The 20,679-nt window shown below is 34.0% G+C and overlaps 1 protein-coding gene across 4 annotated transcripts in view; it reads right to left on the minus strand.

Moving 5' to 3' along the window:
- Window positions 1–20,679, minus strand: part of si:dkey-61l1.4 — a 95,208-nt gene that overhangs the window by 46,185 nt on the left and 28,344 nt on the right. For 3 of the 4 annotated variants that reach the window (XR_012406882.1, XR_012406883.1, XM_021476488.3), the window contains exons 5-6: window positions 17,908–18,024; window positions 14,230–14,364 (exon numbers count right to left, since the gene is read on the minus strand). Coding sequence is in view for 2 of the 4 variants with exons in the window: in XM_021476488.3 (XP_021332163.2) it covers window positions 14,230–14,364; window positions 17,908–18,024 (252 nt within the window). In the remaining 2 variants the exon portion in view is untranslated. Of the gene's footprint in view, window positions 1–6,269; window positions 6,471–14,229; window positions 14,365–17,907; window positions 18,025–20,679 lie in introns of those variants that run through there. The other variant, XM_068221445.2, reaches the window with a different exon arrangement.

Here is a 20,679-nt window from a genome sequence, read left to right on the forward strand (position 1 = left end):
TTTAGTGTGATTGAGCCTTCATTTAATTATGGACAAAAGCATTTTAACCAGATAATCAATTAATACAGTGGGGCTGAGCACCCTTTTTCAAACCAGAAATCAAGCGCCAGTTGATCACTAAAATAGGCACCATGAAAATTAAGTGAATATTACACCAATTGAAGAGATGATCAATCACGATAAAGGCAAACGGCCTACCCATGATTCCGAGCTCAGAGACCCAGAGGCTCCATCCCACTGTCCTCCTCTCTTTCTTTAACAATAAGCTACAGAGAAAGAGCAGTCAGGCACTTAACACTGTAAGGCGGCTGCCTAAGATGAGAGGGACACTTGATCCTCTCAAGGGTGACACAGCTCCCCAAATAATTGTTTTACCCTCCTCAGTGCTACAGGTTACATCTTTGGCTGGAACTGTACCGAACACTGGAACAACCCCTGCGAGAGACGCTGGAGCAGAACCAGACGCTACAAGACACAATTACACTTTGTTCAGAAGATCAGCCAGTGAGATTGTTTGAGAGGAAGTCAGTCACTAATGCAGATGCTCCGGAATATAACAAAGGAGCATATTCCATGTTGAAGATTACATCTGATGACTTCCGTTTTTGGATGTGAATGGAGAAGATGTGTCTAGCTCATCATGTTTGGAAGCAGAAAATGACATTTAATTCAGTCAAACATCTAAATCAGACATCTAAATCAGTCAAACAATCGAGGAAAGATTAGAGTTGATAGTTTCTAATAATGGTTCATGCCGAAAAAATTATTCAAGTTATATGACTATACAGGGATTAATATATATACAACAGTTCTGTCTGGTTCTCGAATCTGATTGGCTGATAACCATGTGATTGGCCGTCCTCACCATACTCCGCCCACATATAGTGACAGCAGATCAATAAACTCATAGTTTGCCAAATATTGCAGCTGTTCAACAACATAATGTAGTTGTTTAGATTGCAACTATGCAGTTTATTTGAGGATAGTGCTAATTTTAAAAATATACAATTTCAAAGATTCACTCGTTTGCATCCATAAGCTTGTCATACTGAGAAGCAAAGACGGTTGACGCTCCACCACAAGATGGCTACAGAGACCGCATAATAAGCCCTTAGAGGAGAGAAACTCTGCATAATTTCAAACTACAGCTGATCAAATTATTATTAAACAGGTAAATGACATTCTAAGTCGATCTCTCTGTCTTGTATGTTGTAGGCTGTATTAATACTATAGTAATCTGGTAGTGTTTGCTTTGGCTTTTTCAGAGGTAATTATTGTGATATACCAATTGCAACAGAGAAATACTGGGAAATGTCAGTAGACTGATGGTATTTCATTCATTATTTAAAAAAAATATATATATACACACACACATATATACATACATAATATATATATATATATATATATATATATATATATATATATATATATATATATATATATACACACACACACACATACATACACACACACACACACACACACACACACACACACACACACACACACACACACACACACACACACACACACACACACACACACACACACACACACACACACACACACACACACACACACACACACACACACACACACACACACACACACACCACTATTTTTAACATTTTTATTACTTGGTATAGAACCTAAGAATGAAATTAAATATAATATAAAATATAAAATTAATATAGAAATATAAAATAAATTGTGTTTACTAACAATAGATAAAACTAATTTAGAAATATAGAATAAATATTAAATGAAATATAAAACTTTTAAAAGCTGATTACAGGCCCCACATTTTGCTAAATTAAATACTAACGCCAGAAAATAAACAATAGAGCATCTAAAGATCATAGCCTATCATACTAAGCAGAGCAAAGATGGTTGATACTCCTCCACAAGATGGCAACAAAGGCCGCATAATAAGCCTTTAAAGGAGAAAGCGTAATTTCAAACTACAGCAGATCAAATCACTATAAAACAGGTAAGTGACATTAAGACAATCTTTCTTTTGTATATTGTAGTGCTGTATTTATACCATAGCAATCTGTTGGTGTTTCCTTTGCTTTGGCTTTTTTAGGGTTAATTACTGTGATATCCCAATTGCAACAGAGAAATACTGGGAAATGTCTGTAGACTAATGACATTTCATGCCGTTCAGCCTTATAATCTTAAAATGTCAGCAAAATCACCTGTTTTGTCATCACTTTAGATATTACGCTAGAGAATCGTTCAAATACTAGCTCTAAAGTGACATTGATAAATTAGCAACAGTTTGAGCTTTTTTTGACGTCAGCTGCAAATGATAATGAATAGCGGACAAAAGTAGTTCTTCATACAAAAGATTTTTTAGATGCTCCATGTTTGATTTTATTTTTTATATAATAAAATACCACACCCTAAGGCAGTGCAACATGGTTGTATATCGTCACTGGTGGGGCACCAGTGTCGATACAAAGCACACTGCTATAAAAGCCATATCACTCAAACTATAAACATATAACTGATTGTCAAACTACTCCCTGAAATACACATTGGACATGTATGTGAACTTGAGTGGAACTAGCATATAACTGAAATGAGCACAAGTTATTTGACTATGCACAAAAATGGCTCAGAAAAGTGAAGCCATTTCTGAGGCAAGCTTTAGCATCGTTTGCACACGTTTGGCATTCCAAATGCAATAAAACAAAAATATTTCCAAGCATGATTTACAGCCCAAATGTTGTAGTCTTCAGATACTTCCTGGGGTTGAACGTTGTTTACCAATATTTTAAGCTATATCACATCTACCATTGGAATAACATTTTAATTTGTACTTATTTACGGTATATATGCTAACTATATGACAACATTAGATTCCAATAAATTGAGCAAGTAGTTACTAGTCAATCACAATATTAATGAATCCACAAAAAAGATCGAAACATTAAAGTGACAGAAACATCAATATCAGTAAAGGTCATAACTACTAACGCAGTCTTGAGCTTAACAGATACAAACCAATGTTTCACACAGACTGGAAAATGATGAAGCACAATGTCAGAGCTTGAAACTCAAGGCCCTGAGCAGGATATTATCAGTGTTCGTCATGGCTGACCCAACAGTGAATAATGTGCAGAGACACCATAAATCAGAGCAAAAGACACAGGTATGAGGGAAATCCTTGCAAGTTATTTGTTGAGAAACCTAGCAGGGCAAATCCAACACTGCCATACAGAAAAAAAAAGAAAAAAAATCAGCTGGAAGATTTCATCAGAATGGCAGCCCATAATGAAGAAAAGCAGGGCTAAACATCTCTTATCACAATCCTGTTAACGGTATGCAGTTGAAGACAAAACTATTAGCCCTCCTGTGAAATTTGTATTCTTTTTCAAATATTTCCTAAGTGAATTTTAACAGACCAAGGAAATGTTCACAATATTTTCTATGATTTTTTTTTTTTAGATCAATATTATTAGCCCTCTTAAGAAATACATATTTTTGAGTGTCTACAGAACAAAACACTGTTATCCAATTGCCAAATTGGACTAACTTAAATAGGTTAATACTAGGACTATGCAAGTCTTTAAATTGCCCTATAAGCTGAATAGTATCTGGCTAAATAAGTAAAAAAATATTAAGCACTGTCATTATGCAATGGCAAAATCCAAAGAAATTACTTAGTCTAAATTAGATATTAAAATGATTACATTTAAATGTGTGTTGAACCGTCTTGTTCTCTCCATTAAACAAGACTTTTACGATTTTTAAAAAAGAATACAAATTTCACAGGAGGGCTTATAATTTTGTCTTCAACTGTATGTCATGATATAAGACAATTTACTAACTGTATCATTGTGGGAAAAAATATATATTTCTCAGCATTTATTTACCTTTGAACAAAAAAATGGCAGTCAGAATTTACCAGGGGTATAAATAATTTCAGAGTTGAGGGTGCATATAATATTTATAAAATATTAATTGGTTCAAAGAAAAGGTGATACAATCTTTTGGGAGAAGCCTGTGTCACTTTCGGTCAACCCGATATATATATATATATATATATATATATATATATATATATATATATATATATATATATATATATATATATATATATATATACGTATATATATATATATATATATATATATATATACGTATATATATATATATATATATATATATATATATATATATACGTATATATATATATATATATATATATATATATATATATATACGTATATATATATATATATATATATATATATATATATATATATATATATATATATATATATATATATATATATATATATATATATACGTATATATATATATATATATATATATATACGTATATATATATATATATATATATATATATATATATATATATATATATATATATATATATATATATATATATATATATATATATATACGTATATACACATATATATATATATACGTATATACACACACACACACACACATACACAGTTGAAGTCAGAATTATTAGCCCCCCTGAATTATTTTCCTCCCTGTTTATTTTTTTCACTCCAATTTCTGTTTAACGGAGAAAAGATTTTTTTTCAACACATTTGTAAACATAATAGTTTTAATAACTCATTTCTAATAACTGATTTATTTTTGCCGTATATCTTTGCCATGATGACAGTAAATAATATTTGACTAGATATTTTTCAAGACACTTCTATACAGCTTAAAGTTATCAACTTAAAGGCTTAACTAGGTTAACTATGCAGGTTAGGGTAATTAGGCAAGTTATTGTATAATGATGTTTTGTTCTGTAGACTATCTATTATTAAAGGGGCTATTACTTTTGACCTTTAAATAGTTAAAAAAATGTAAAACTGCTTTTATTATAGCCAAATAAAGCAAATAAGGCTTTCTCCTGAAAAAAATAAATTATCGGACACACTGTAAAAATTCCCTTGCTCTGTTAGAAATAATTTGGGAAATATTTAAGAAAGAAAAAAAATAATAAATCAAAGGGGGGCTAATAATTCTGACTTCAACTGTATATAGCTGTTTTTATCACTTATGTGTGTGGAAATATAAAATAAATATTAATGTAAATTATAATTGATATATTAATATATAATATATTAAAATAAATATATAAAATATATTTTTATATATAAATATAAAAACTGATTGCTATTCTAACATACAATATTGCTAAATAAAATGTTAACTGTGAGCATTACTTGTGTATGCTGCTTTCTCTATGTGCTGTTATTCTTGTTTCTGCCTGTAGTGTAATATTGGGCTCATCATCCAAATAATTTAAAAATGCATTACCATAAATAATGTATTTTGTGATGCCACAAAACAAACAATAGAGCATAATATAAAATGATAGCATTTTATTTAGTTAATATTATATATTTCATCATATTGCAACGCCCCTAAGAAAACTACAGTTAAGTTGTCCACAATTGACATCAGCACCTCAGGTCAATAGACTGATCTGGACCACAACAATAAACACCCACTTAACATGTTGTTGACCTCCAACTTTACTGGTGTGTTACGATCTTAACCTCAATTCAGCCACCATTTTCCAGCTCATTTATGCTCTCAGTTCAGCAAGTGGACATAATCACTGGAAGGTCAGTATTGAGGGACAGTTCACTCAAAAATGAACACATTCTCAATACACTGTTTCATTAGTTGAACCAACTTACACCAATTAAGGTGACTTACAAGATCAACTTAAATTTTGTTCAATTTGAAAAAGAAAACAAGTTGAAACTTGATTAACTTTCTAAAATAAGTCAAATCAAAGTTAAAAACATACGCTGTCATGACCAAGTATTTTTACTGTGTATTTGACTCTTAAGTGGTTATAAACCTTTATAAGTTTCTTTCTTCAGAAGAACACTAAATATGTACATTTTGAAGAATATAAAAGTAAAGTATTACAGGTTTCCAGCTTCCTTTGAAAATGTCTTTTTGTCTTTAACAGAAGAAAGAAACTCAAAGTTTTGAAACAACTAAAGGGTGAGTAACTGATGACAGCATTTTCAGTTTTGCGTGAACTGTCCCTTTAAGAAAGAGTTCAAACATGTCAGCTCCCATCTACAATACAATTTCATACATTATTTTTTCTTTAGAACAGATAGAAAGTTAAATCATATTTTGGTGTAAGCTTCATTTGTAAACATCTAATCCAACATCCGACCATCTAGTATGGTAAAATAAAATTTATCACAATTCTAAAGGAAAAGCTTTTATTGTTTTCCTACCATGGTTTTCCATTTGCCCTCCACATGCAATCCAAGCAGAAGCAGCAGATCTAGTAGAAGGCAACATCTCATCCAGGAACTGCACACCATGATTACTGGAGATACACAGAGCACCACAGTCTCTGTGTATCCCTGCTAAAGTTCCCAGACAGTGCAGGCTTTCTCCAAGTGCCCTCCCAGAGAGAGAACCTCCCAGACACTGAGCTGTGCCCAGGCTTCACACACTCCAGCCAACTGAGCCTTCAGGCAGCCATTAACATCAACGGCACCCACATAAAATGTGCAACAGCCACTTGTAGAGTCCTATTTGAATTACGTCCGCAGAGTAATGTGGGCTAGTAGGTTGTTTTGAGGGTCAAGGAGGATATACAGTACTCCATAAAGGTTTGAAGTCAGTAAAATTTTGCATTTTCCAACAAGATTTTATAGGGTAGCAAGATGGTAACATTTATTAAAGTATTGATTCATCTTTGTTAGCAGCTAATTAAAATAAACTTTGCATTAAGTCACTGCATCAATAATTTAATCAACTAAGAATGAATTTAGATTTAATACATTAGTACATTCTGAATTATTATTAATAAATGAAAAGTGTGACCTTAACTTGTAAATTACACTGAATTAAAATATGATAAAATGCAAGTTGATAAATTCAGTAACATTTAAATATTATTATGAAACTACTTATTTTAATAACATTTTAGCAACCTTTATTCCACTTTTCTACTCCAGTTGCACAAAAACTATTTAATTTTTTTTCCTTATAATATTGATTAATAGATAATATGATTGTAAATAAATGAATAAATGTTACAGCTGTTGCCTGCTTCTTTGTGCGTGTCATGACATCCCTCACTGTTTGTTTCCTAGAGTCTGGTTTGTCTTTGCGCACCTGTGGCGAGTTGTGCTATTGCAAATTGGCTATAAATATTGACCGACGTTGAGTGGAGAGAGGAGACTTCACTGCCAGCCATTAAGCTTGATTTATTTTATTTAAATTTCCTGCCGGTTTTACTTTATTATGGGTTGTTATTTGTTGATTTGTTATTTGTTTATTTGTTTGAGTTTCAAATAAAAAGTCTTAAAATGTAAACAACTTAGAAAAAAACATCCCAGTGAATAAGATGTCATTTAATAAGAATTTGCCACTAACTCAATTTTGACAAAAATGTCAGATAGAACCTTATAAATTCTAAGGTGACGATGTGTCCTCTATGTTGCGTTCCCTTGTGAATAAAAAAAAAAAAAAAAAAAAGATTTGTAACATAAATTGGGGGCTCCTCAGGGACTTGAACCTGGGACCTATCTCAATAAATTATAACATCAATAACAATAAATTAATTATAACAATAAATTAGCTAAAAATATATTTTTAAACATTTATTATTATTATTATTATTATTATTATTATTATTATTATTATTATTATTATTATTATTATTATGATTATGATGATTATTATTATTCATTTTTTTAAGATTTCTTGCAGTATGGATACAAACTTAAAAGCAGCATTGATGATTGCTTATGTCTAAGTCCATTTTGATCAATGCATCCTTGTTAGAGAAATCATAATTTTAAAAATCCAACATGCTCAAACTGCTAAATGGTTCTATGTTTACAGTACTTTGACTTCAGTTAAGAGGTTAAAAGCAATCAAAGTTTCAAGAAAAATTCTGTCATCATTTACTCACCATAGCATCTTTGTTTTTTTCCTTTCATTCTTTATCAAGCACAAAAAAATGTAGCAGAATTCTCATGCTACTTTCCATGCAATAAAAGTTTAACTTAAGAAAGCCAAAAATGTTCCAACTCTTAGTCTAAATCTAAAAGATTTCTCTTAAAGAAATCTAAAATCCCCATTTGTTGTAGCAGCATCGTTGTAGTACAATTTCGAATGCACAAATGGGCCATGAGACAAAAGAACCAATGATGTTTGGCATCACTGAAGTCAAACCTTTGACATGCCACATTATGTCAACAAGAATGACATTTGAGAGCTATGCTGGAGAAGATTGCTAATACTGCAGAGAATCATCTCTGTTATTCCTTAAACAAAATGACCAGTGACTTTGACAACACAAGTCATGCAGTATACTTTCATTTCACTTTTATAGATAAGCAAGACAAAGAGGACACATGCTTGGAAATTTCATGAGACATAATCAAAGTTTTAAAACCAATTTAGAAGCCATTTTTGCATAAACACAGGGGATTTCTCCATCACAGCTGAAGCGTGACAAATAGAAAACACATTCGGACAACTAAAGCCTGCTGAGACTGACACACAAGCACACAGAAAAGGACAGATTTATGACAGCCTCGGTGAGCCATCAATTACAAATGACAATCTGTTCCAGAAATAACCTGATGAGGTTAGTTTGATTCAAAGCAAGTTTTTAGCAGACCTCCAGCTCTCCAAATCAAAGCAGAGTGATGTTGTTTGACCACAAGGTCATTAAAACACAGAGGATTAGTGGTAATGGCTGCCATGGAAATAGAGGTAACTCAAGAAGATCAATCACAGATGAAGACTGCCATGCCTGACTTTTCTGTGAGACCCTGACTCTGAGGTTTTCACCATTTCACTGGTGGTGGGTGCTGGAAGTCATGAAGAAGTCATGATAGCCTAATTAATCAAACAGAAGAAACCATGAGGATTGGTGAGAGATGGTCTTTTCATCTAACATGTGCAATGTGCACAATTTACTGAGGAGTTTAAAAGTCTGAGGTCATGAGTGGAAAAGGTTTTTATGCATTTGCCATCAATTAATTTAATATAAATTACATTATATTATTGGGGAAGGCTTTTGCCTTCATGACACATTAAAACAAAATCAATGGAATTACTGCAAAAAAAAAAAAAACTGTCCATTTTAAAAGTGCAGTACATTCAAATACTTTATAATATTAACTAACAAGATGCACTTACTAGAACTTCATGGTTGATTGCATGTACTGTTATTATTCAATTATATTATAATGTGTTATTAAAGAGCTCCAGTTTTACCCCTTCTCAAGATGTAAGGCAAGTCTTTGGCATCTCAAGAACACCCGATTTAAATGTTTTCAATCGATGAAATAGGCGTTATGAGTGGTTATCAGCTGACAGATACCCATACTGGTAGGCTCAGAAGGCTGTTATCATCCATCCACATGGTTAATCAGTTATAGAGAAGACTGCAGATCCAGATCTGTTTTTACATTCCTGTGATGGTTGGGTTTAGGGTTGGGGTAAGGGTAGACATTAATAAAATACAATTAATGAGAAATAAAAAAATAATTAAATGAATTGTGTGGTTAATCAGCTATACTAATAGAGAAGACTCCAGCTCTAGATCTGTTTTTACATTACTGTGATGGTTGGGTTTAGGGTTGGAGTAGGGGTGGGTGTTAATAAAATACAATTAATGGCAAATTTAATAATTAATAGAAATAATTATTGTTAATTTACGGTCGCAGTGGTATGTGATCTATAGCTGGTTAACCATGTGGATGAATGATAACAGCTTTCTAAGCCTACCAGTAGGTGCAGAAGGCCCTACTGGTCCAATGCTCATTCAATCGAGTGATAACATTCGAATTGGCTGTCCAGAACGGGTCTGTAAACTTTCAGTTCAAAATACGCATCAGATCATTTATTAGTCCATGCTGAATCTGTGAATTTTGGGGTAAGTTGTAGATTGTAGAAGTTGGCATTGTAGTTGTTTTTGTTGCTTGTGCCTTTTAATTCAAATGAGATGGCTCTCCCCACCCAATGTTCCCACAAGCGAATCTGTTTCTACTGCTGCAATAAGTCAAATAAACAGCAGTCATTCACAGAGACGGACACGGATGAAGCAGAGATTCAGTTTGTGAGTCAAAATACCAAGTATAAGGTTATTTGATGTATTTGTTAAGGAGTTTATTTAAGCCCTTCTGCAACCATAGGTCACACACAAATACATCAAATAACCTCACTTGCTATTTTGACTCATAAACTGAATCTCTGCATTATCCTGCTTTTTTTATGGAACGTGATGTTGAATGTAACTATGTGCTGAAGCCAAAGACAAATGTCTACTTGTGGATAATAAAGAAAGTCTGAAGTGTAATAATAATAATAATAAATAATAATGCATAATTGCATGAATAAAAACCAGTACTTAAAGGTCCTGTGATATGCTTTGAAATATGCATTTTTGATGTAATTTCTACCAACACACGAAGAGAGGCATAGTGTAGTGTTTCGACACTGCTCTACCAGTGAGAGCGATTGAGCTCAAGCGCATCAAATGAGAAGCGTCTTGAAGGAGGGCAGGCCATGCCAGATACTAGAGAGTATTTGATTGGTTATGATTTGATGAAAAAATGTAGTATGAGGTAACGTGAAATTTTTTTTTGCCCCATATTGGCAAAAATGACAAACTACAAGCTTTGCATGTTTATATTAGTTTAATATCTTCTAAATCCGAATTTTTGTTTTGGAGCACACTAACTAATAAAGATCTTAAAAACGAACGATACTGATATTAATATTTAATTTCCTTGGGCCTTTAAACCACAAAATAGTGTAGCCACATTTATTTATTTATTTTTTTTTTTTAAAGAAACTGTTAGAATTTCCCAAGCTGAATATTCAAAAACTTGACACTTTTCCTAAGTTTATAACTACTTTAAGACTTATTTTAGCTTCAGAAGGCTGTGCTAAATTATAGTGCAGAGATTGTAATTGCATGTCTAACCTTTATGAAGCCAGAATAAATGGATGATAGACAAACATTTCCAAGAACATTTCCATGCTGTGCTGATTGACATGTGCAGAACAGAACTCCCACAGTTCCTCTGCCTCGTCTATAATTACTCCACACAGAAATGATCAAGAGTTCAGGGGGAAAACTTTCAATATCTTAGAATATATCTGCAAAAAATAAAGCCCATTACCTGGTGCATATGAAAGGAGGTGTTTTAAAAAATGTGGCAGTATACTCAAGTAGTTCAGTGCAGTAGACAAAGTTTAGCTGATAACAGACATCATATAAAGTCAACCTCAATTACACTTTAAATAAAACGAAATCCAGATACATCTTCCCATTGGGAAAGATGCGTAATGGAGATTTACCTCAATCATTAAACTTAAAGATTTATTTTTGTTAAACACAGCTGTTTTTGTGCCAGTGTGTGAGATTATAACTGAATGGTTGTCGTTATCTCACTTCCTGTATAATAGAATACTTTGGGCCAAAAGGATTTGGCTTCACTTGGTTTTTGGATACTTGTTCCAACTGTGTTCATAATAAAGTGATGATCATTGCAGTATGCTTTGGAATATGAGACGGGTCCAAATTCTGGTGTAACAAAATAAAATTCATTCATTCATTTTTCTTCAGCTTTGTCTCTATTTCAAAGGTCGCCCATGCAGGAATAAACCACAAACTATTCTGGCATATGTTACACAGCGGATGCCCTTCCAGCCGCAACCCAATACTGGGAAACACCCATACATTCTTCATACACTACAGCCAATTTAGTTTATTCAATTCCTCTATAGCAGGGGTGTCAAACTCAATTCCTGGAGGGCCGAAGTCCTGCACAGTTTAGTTCCAACCCTGCTCCAACACACTTACCTGTAGGTTTCAAACAAGCCTGAAGGACTCAATTAGTTTGATCAGGTGTGTTAAATTAGGGTTGGAACTAAACTGTGCAGAGCTGCGGCCCTTTTGGAACTGAGTTTGACACCTGTGCTCTATAGCATGTCTTTGAACTGATGGGGAAACCCACATCAACACGGGTTGACTAGGCAAAATTATTAGAAATTTATCGCATTTTAGAATCAAAATAGTATATATATATATATATATATATATATATATATATATATATATATATATATATATATATATATATATATATATATATATATATATATATATATTTATATATATATATATATATATATATATATATATATATATATATATATATATATATATATATATATATATATATATATATATATATATATATATATAACATTTGAAACAAAATGTATATATTGAACATTTGAAACCAGTAGCCACTGATTTCATAGAAGGAAAAAAATATATAGAACTCTATGGATACCCGTTTCCAACATTCTTCAAAATATCTTTTTTTTTTTTTTTATTCTACAGGAGATCTAAACTCAAACAGGTTTGAAAAACTGCTGAGTAAACAATAAAAAAAATTATATTTATTAGGGTTAACTATCCTTTTAATTTAAAGAGCCCCTATTTTGCATTTTAAAGGGTCATGTATAAATGATGTCTCCAACAATAGGCTGATATGCATGCAAGTTAAAAAAAAATTGCGGAAAACCACAGCGGAATGAAACAGCAACCTATCCAGCATGTTTTTACGCAGCGGATGCCCTTCCAGCCACACCCTATGTCTGGGATACAACCACTCTCAATCATTCACACTCAAACACAATGGACAATTTAGCCTACCCAATTCACCTGTACCGCATGTCTTTGGACTGTGTGGGAAACCAGAGCACTCGGAGGAAACCCACGCAAACCCAGGAAGCACATGCAAACTCCACACAGAAACGCCAACTGACCCAGCAGAGGCTCGAACCAGCGACCTTCTTGCTGTGAGGCGACAGCACTACCTACTGCGCCACTGCGTCAGCATTTTTTTAACATGCAGTTTTTATTTCTCTTTGCTGTTAGGGCTTATTGGAACCTAATTAGAATAAAAACCTAAGTATCATCTTTTGATGTGATGTACTTTTAGAGAAAAATTATGTCCATATATGTGGACTCGTGGTCCAAATTTACATAAAAGACTTTTTTTCCCTGCCTGTTTTTTATGCATATATAACATCTAATTTTTTTTTCATGTTTTGACTATCAGAGAGTAAAAACAAAATTTTTCGCCCATTTTAGACAGTTAAAAACAGTGTTTGCGACATTTAATATGCTGCAAAACAGTTGCAGGATGACACTGTATGTCTGTAACAAAATCTAAAAGATTCAAAGTATTTTAAATAGCCACTTAAGAGCTAAAATGTGCAGTCCATGTATGTGGCGACTAAGCCCTAGTAGGTTAAATTAAACCACATTCAGCATCATTTCTTTTATGGCCATCCATGTTAAATGCCTAACACATAATTTAGCACATTGTGTTCCGAGTGAAACTGTTAAACTTTACATCTTTGCATCAATCAGTGTATTCAGAATTTGGTCCTTTTTAAAATAATACTGTCTTAGTATGAACGGCCGTCATTGGAAGAAAGTCTTTTTTGGTCCTCCAGGTGGGTGTTTTTACATGGGCAGGACGTCTCATTAAAGCTGCAAGTATCAGAGCCCACACCCACAGCCACCTATACAGACAGTGTCCAACATTGTAGCCGTAATCATAAATGCAGTCGAATCCTAATATATGTCAAATATAAGCCCAGTAAACTTCTGAACGAATGCCTTGCTGTGCACAGAGCTCACCTCAAGTGCAAAGCAATAAAGGAGTCTAATGAATTTCCAGGCAATTTGCAAGCATTGGAGCTGTTCCTGGAGTGCACCAGCAAACTCTCAAGCTGCCCGCTCTTTCCCAGATGGGGCGTTTATCAAACACGACCCACCATCTCGGCACAGCTTCTCTCTGTTACAGCACTGCGCTGAAACAGGACGGTTCCCATGATGATAATTTATCATCGCCCTCCCCATGAAGGAAAATACAGCAACAGCTTTATAAGGACAAATGAGAGGACCTAGTGATCCCTTCTTTCCCATTTATTCAATTTCCTGACCTCTGAAGTCATCCGTCTTCTCCAGCTGAGGTTCATTCTCCCCACATTGTACTCTGGCTTTGTCCATTCATAGCTGCATAATTACTCACCGTGGAACTGTTTCTCTGAGCTTTTATGCTATAATTCATACACAGATCGCTCGTAAAAATGAGGGTCTGTAATTACATTGGGATGTCTCTTATTGTCTCTTACCAAACCATGTGATTCTCTGGGTTCAGGCCTGAGCTCGGGAACTGAATGCATATTGGCTGTGTCATCTGTGGCAGTGGAGGGATCTGATGTGAACGTTGTGTCTGCTGTTGAGCCAGCTGAGGGTGGCAAAGGGCCCTGTTGGGGAAATAGAGGCAAAGATGTCAGTAAAACATAATTTTTAAATGGTACAAGATTTTAAAAGAATTGTGTTTGTCATTTTTGTGCCAATGATGAGCGTCGAGTTAACAACTCACCTCGAAAAACTTTGATGTTACGAAACACTAACATGGTGTAAGAGTGCAAGTTATCATATGCGTTTGTTTATATTGCAAACATGTCTTTTTCATCAAGAAGGTCCATACAGACTCTGAAGGCAGATACTGATAAGATCAGGGACTGGTTAAGATCGGTTTGGACTTTTTATGACAGGGTCGCATGTTGATTGGTCAGTTTGTATGTCTCAGTAGGCTTTGGTCACATGGTCAAAAAAAGATACAAAATAGGTGGTAAACTTTGCTCTGGTCTCTTTTTCTGCTATCAGGCCTACTCTCTGGCCTACTCTCTGGTTCAGCTGTGAAATTTAAACCACACTGAACTGAACTAAACTGAACTTCAACTCCGAAATCTGGACTGCACTAGAATTTCTATGTAAAATATAAATGTCAATTGATGAATTTTATAATTGGTCAAGCCAAATCAGCTTTTTATATTACAAGAAAAAATAGAGTACTGGTAAAAATATTGCAGTAGTTTTTTTAAAAAACCTAGTAAAATCAAGAATTATTGTTGATTTTAATTACTATAAAATGATGAAGGCAATTAATGTGTTTAAAATTGAATGGTGTTGTGATGATGGGTTGTGTTCTATCATTAATGAGGAGTTGTATTTTATAAATGATTTGATTTGAGCTGTAAAGCAATTGTTTAATAATTTGTAAAATCAAAATCAATCTCTCTCTCTCTCTCTCTCTCTCTCTCTCTCTCTCTCTCTCAGGTAACTTTGTTTTACATTTAAAAATGAGCATCACTGGATTAGGTCTTCAGTGTTTGAACATTCAGCGGTGAAATTTAAACCACACTGAATTGAACAAAACTGAACTTTAACTCTGAAATATGGACTTCACTAGAACTTCTATGTAAAGTGGCTTTGACACAAACTACATTGTAAAAGCGCTAAATAAATAAACATGAATTGAATTTAAACTGGGTTTATTGGGATTATTATCATATGTTTTTATTATGTTATGTTTTATCTTTTTATACAGATATTTAGTAACTAATTCAGTCGCAAGCATAGCAGGTTATTGTCATTAAATCATTTCATTTTCAAGTATTTAGGAATTACTTTTGATTTTACATCAACACTTAATTGTTTTATATTGCAATACAATACAATCACATAATAGCAACACTCTGCCACACTTTAAGCTATTTATGCTACCCTTATTTCCGTTCTCAGTATAAGATTGCAAAAAGGATGATTTGACTAGAAATTTACAGTTTTTCTTCATCACACTGATCATCATCCGGCAGAAACAGTCTGAACTGCTGTAGATTAAAAACCCATCCTTACAATGGTGAGGCTAAATATAAACTTCGATATGACGATATGACAGCCCTGGGAGTAAGTAAGTATTGTTGTGCCAATAGCATCATTAAATGTAACTTAGAAATTAATAATTAATTAAGGATTATTAATATTAATAATTAATAAACACTGCTTTTATCTCTCATTGGTTGAACTACTGAAGAGCAATGGACATTAGATGCTTTTTAGTCATCTAAAATAACCTTTTACTTTTTGTCAAAATGAAGTATGTTGTGTGCATTAATTTAGTTTATTCTAAATCTGAAAAAACAAACAAAAAAAACAAAGCAGATAACATTTAGATTTAGTATTTTTTTAAATGAAAGTGAAAAATCTAATTATTGACTACTACTACTACCACTGACCATTTAAAACAGCCAAATTTCTTCTAGGCTTTTTGAACGAAAGATTTTCTCATTCAGAAATATGTAGTTTTTTGTGACATTTTCATTTAAGGATCTTAATTTAGCATTTTACATTATGCAATATCATTTTCAAGTGTTTCCAGTATTTGTCTTTAAAGATTTAATTAAAGATCAATTAAACCATGCTATACATCCCCCGTTTAGGAAGAAGCAAAAACAGTAAATTACTGTAGCTGCCGCTTCCCTGCACGCGTTTCAAACAAAGGATGGCAGTAAACTGGCCATTTAAATCTCTTATATAAAGCTTTGTGAGAACAACAATGTAAATTCTATTTTGCATTAACTGTCAAATGCATCTTAACAAGCAGAGCTCAAACATTTTGAGAGTCCCCTTGTGGTGGGCTGCAGTATAGCTCATAAACCCCACCCTCTTCATGCAAATGAATAGGAAGCTAAACTAAATGACAGCATCCATGATGGGACATTTCTGATACATTTTATTAAAATCACACACAAAAAAACATTCATTCCCATTTTGTTGGCTATGGTTATGTGGATAAAAATAGTTGAGGTAGAAAAACTATAAATGAAATATGTATATCAGTACATCAGGTCTGTGAATCAAGCCTTTGGGCATGACAACAACAATCCACTAACACTGCTCAACCAGGTCTGAACATGGGCAAGTTACAGTATTGCGTCATGTTTGTCATGTATGTTCACAGAAAAAAACTCAGGACTACAATCAAGCCACTTGAGTTCAGAAGCTGTGCTAGTAGACAAACAGAACAGAACCAAAAAACTTCTGTTAGAATATATTTTGCATATTGCTAATGTTTAAAAAGCAAATCAGGGGTGCCTAAACCTGGTCCTGGAGGGCCATTGTCCTGCAGATTTTAGCTCCAACTTGCCTCAACACACTTGGACGAATATTTTCAAAAAGCCAAGCAATGCTGCAGTCACAGAGTTTGTGTGTGCAAAATTCAGTTGTACAGCACTGCGAAAAGGTGCATGATTATACAAGATGATAAGACATTTTAAAAAGCGAGCGATTGGTCCAAATTTTACATTTCGGTCCAGAGAGATCATGTTTTGATCTTCAATTGGTCTCACGCAATCACTTGATGCGATTTCGCAGGTTAAAGTTCACCAAGCTTGAACTTTCCAACACAGCGAACTGCGAAACTTGTGTTTCCGGTCTGCCGCATTTGTGTGAATGTGAAGGGAAGCCTATGGGGCAAAAAGTGCAGTGTGACCACAGCACTAGAGCTTGATTAGCTAGCCCAGGTGTGTCTGATTGGGGTGAGTTGAAACCAAACTTTGCGGGACACCAGCCATCAGGACCGAGTTTTGACACCCCTGTTATAGACTAAAAAGTGCTGAAACTGTAAAGCTCAACCCTGTTCCCGGAGATACAGTATATCTTCATATAGAGTTATAGAACCTAACAAACATGAAAGAATTAATTAAAACCTGAACAATACTTGATAATTACAGGAAGATGTGTTTGACATGGATCTGCAGGAAAGGTAGATCTCCAGAAACAGGTTTGATGAGTGCATATGAAATGTATGTTTAAATATAATCTTATTATATTGCAATTGTTCATTGTAAAAGATACTATTTGAAAATACAATTCATAAGCTCTAAGAACATTTTACAAAAAACAACCTTTTTGTAAACAGTTGACAAAACTGGTTTTAAGTTTAAAGTGCTCAACTCTACCTCAGCGCTACTTTCCATCTTAAAAAGGCTGTGTCCACACATATGCTGATGAAGCTCACAATGATCCTTGGCAGCATTTGCATCTCCCATTATGAAGGTCATCTGTCTCAGCTCTCCCTGTAAAGACAGACACCGGCCTCAAAAGACAAATCTGAGCCATGACATCATTGGCATAATGATTCATTCACAAAAGTGCTGGTCAATCGTTCACTCACATGTCTCATTGACTTAGGATGAATGGTGAACCTGATACCACAGTCACCATGATAAAAAAACCCTACTGTAGGCATTCAGTGCCATTGAAACTGTTGGCATACAGCCTGATCACTCTTTTCAAGTTGAAGCCAGTGAGATGATGGTTTTCACATCTGAACATTGGTGTGGCAGCCAGACTTGTTTCCCATGGAAGAAGTGCTTGTGATACATTAGCAGGATAGCTCTTGTTTCTCTAATAATCATTCTCTAAACCACAGTATTGTAGTAAGATATATTCACAGTATTATAGGGTTCATCCAAAAATGAGAAGCTTGATTTACTCACCCTCAAGATAGCATTTAGATGTATATGACTTTGTTTATTCAGTCGAATCCAATCAAAGTTATTTTAAAAGTATATATCTTGTGCTTTTCCAGCTTTAAAATGGTAAAGGGTAGGTCTGGATGGTATGATGGTATATTGCTAAACAGAATAAACTGTCGACCACAATACGATTTTTTAATTCTGTGTCTATCGCGACATGCTAATAAGCACGTGTGGCTAATTCAATGTGCGCGAGTGACTGAGAAAGACACCACTCATACTAAGACCAGATCAGCAGTCTGAAGTGGACTTTTATCAGTAATTTAGAGTAAATGATTGAATTACTTAAACCGCCATATGCGAGTACAGAATAACTCCGTGTTCAATATCGCTCAGTAATTAGTCAGGTTAGATGTTAGTAATTAGTCATGTTTGATATATTGGTCAAAATGTATAAAAGAGGATTGGCTGTGACACCAATCAGAACTTAATTCAGTATCTGCTTTATTAACTGAGCCTGGTTTCTCTCAATGTTTTTTTTTTCTTCACTTTTGTTTTGTCAATTGGTGAAGTTTGTTCCCCACTACTTGCTTGCTTGGTTTTGAACTTGTGAAGATGCGCATGGCTCGAATTAAATAATTAACTACACTGAACTGATCTTTGACATATTTTTAATTTACTTGAAGCTGCTTTGACACAATCTACATTGTAAAAGCACTATGGAGATAGCAGCCTCCAGCCAGCCGAGCAGCCTGCCACTGGGTCCTAGTGCCTGCCCAGTGAGAAGTTTATTCAGGGGTTGCTGTATTACACTAATAAAAATTTAAGAAAAGAGTTAGTTATATCTAGGAACAAAGAATCAATGGGGTCACAAAATCACACGTCTAATTTATTAATTTTGTATTTAATTTCTTTACAAAAAATCTTGAACCTATCCTTTAAAAGTACAGTGACAGTGGTCCCTCGCGATAAAGCGGTTAACTTTTCGCAGCCTTGCAGTTTTGCAAATTTCTAGTGCAATTTGACATGCATTTTTTTATTATTATTTTTTTACAGCGCATTGTGCTTTGTGCCCTGATTGGTTGTCGACCATTGTCAATCAATCTCCTCAGTGTCCTCTTACAGTACAGAATGAGTTCAGCTTGCAAAACATTAATCTTTGATTGCTAGTGGTGTGAGTTTAAACAAGGATGCAAAAAGGGTTGTAACTTTCCGCAGCAAGACCATCATTAGGGGGTCGCACACCAAATGTGCACACATCTTTTAACACACTGGATATTTCTGTTGCGCCACAGAATGCCATCTGAATGACTACATTATATATAACATGCGAATGTGCGTGTCCGATGTGTGCTACTTCCAACAATCATCCGATGTGTGAACCCCTTATGAATGGAGTTTAGTTTTGTAGATCAGTGACTGCAGGAAAACGAATATTCACCTGGATGTCAACATTATACGCACAAATGCTAAAAAGCTGTATGAACCTTTTGCTGACAGCAATGCATGCTTGCACCTGACAACAGGTTTTGGTCTTTGGTTTCATTCTATAATACTGGACTTACTTTCCCAAGAAAGTTGAAACTTTAAGAGAGTTTAAACAAAAGAGAAAAGTGTGAAAATGTTAATGCATGTCTGAGAAAAGTGTATAAACTGTGCAGAAAGGGGTTTTACAGCCTTGAAACATCTATACTAATTCTAAAAACTAAAGCTGATTATTTTGCGGATTTAACCTATTGCGGGCTATTTTTAGAACGTAACTCCTTTGAATAACAAGGGACCACCATAACCTGTAAATGAGCACTTCTCAAAAACAAAAACAAAAAAAAACATACTGCCATCATTTGAGTCAAAAGAAAAAAATATCGACAAACGTTCAATACTGTGCATCCCCACAATATTTAACAAAGTCCAAATAAAATAAAAAAGGTGAAATCGTTTTCATATCTGCAGTATGTTTTTCTTCAACAGTCAGAAAGAAGTCCTACAAAGCACATCTATCCACAACAAAAAGACTACAAGGAGGTGAACGATGCTCTTCTGTAGCTAATCAATTTGTTTTTTGTAAGTAAAAGATCCTTTTTAAAATATTTAATATAAAGAGTTTTAATATAAAAATAAAGAGTTTTGTGTAACTTCGATAGAGAGACTGTGGCCATCTTCTTTTTGGTGCATTTAGTGCCACCAGCAGGACAGGAGTGTAAATTTAAGGCACTGTTAAAAAGAAGAAAAACAAAATGCATTTCTGTCCAG

The sequence above is a fragment of the Danio rerio genome, chromosome 5, assembly GCF_049306965.1.
Source record: "Danio rerio strain Tuebingen ecotype United States chromosome 5, GRCz12tu, whole genome shotgun sequence".
Classification (NCBI taxonomy): domain Eukaryota; kingdom Metazoa; phylum Chordata; class Actinopteri; order Cypriniformes; family Danionidae; genus Danio; species Danio rerio.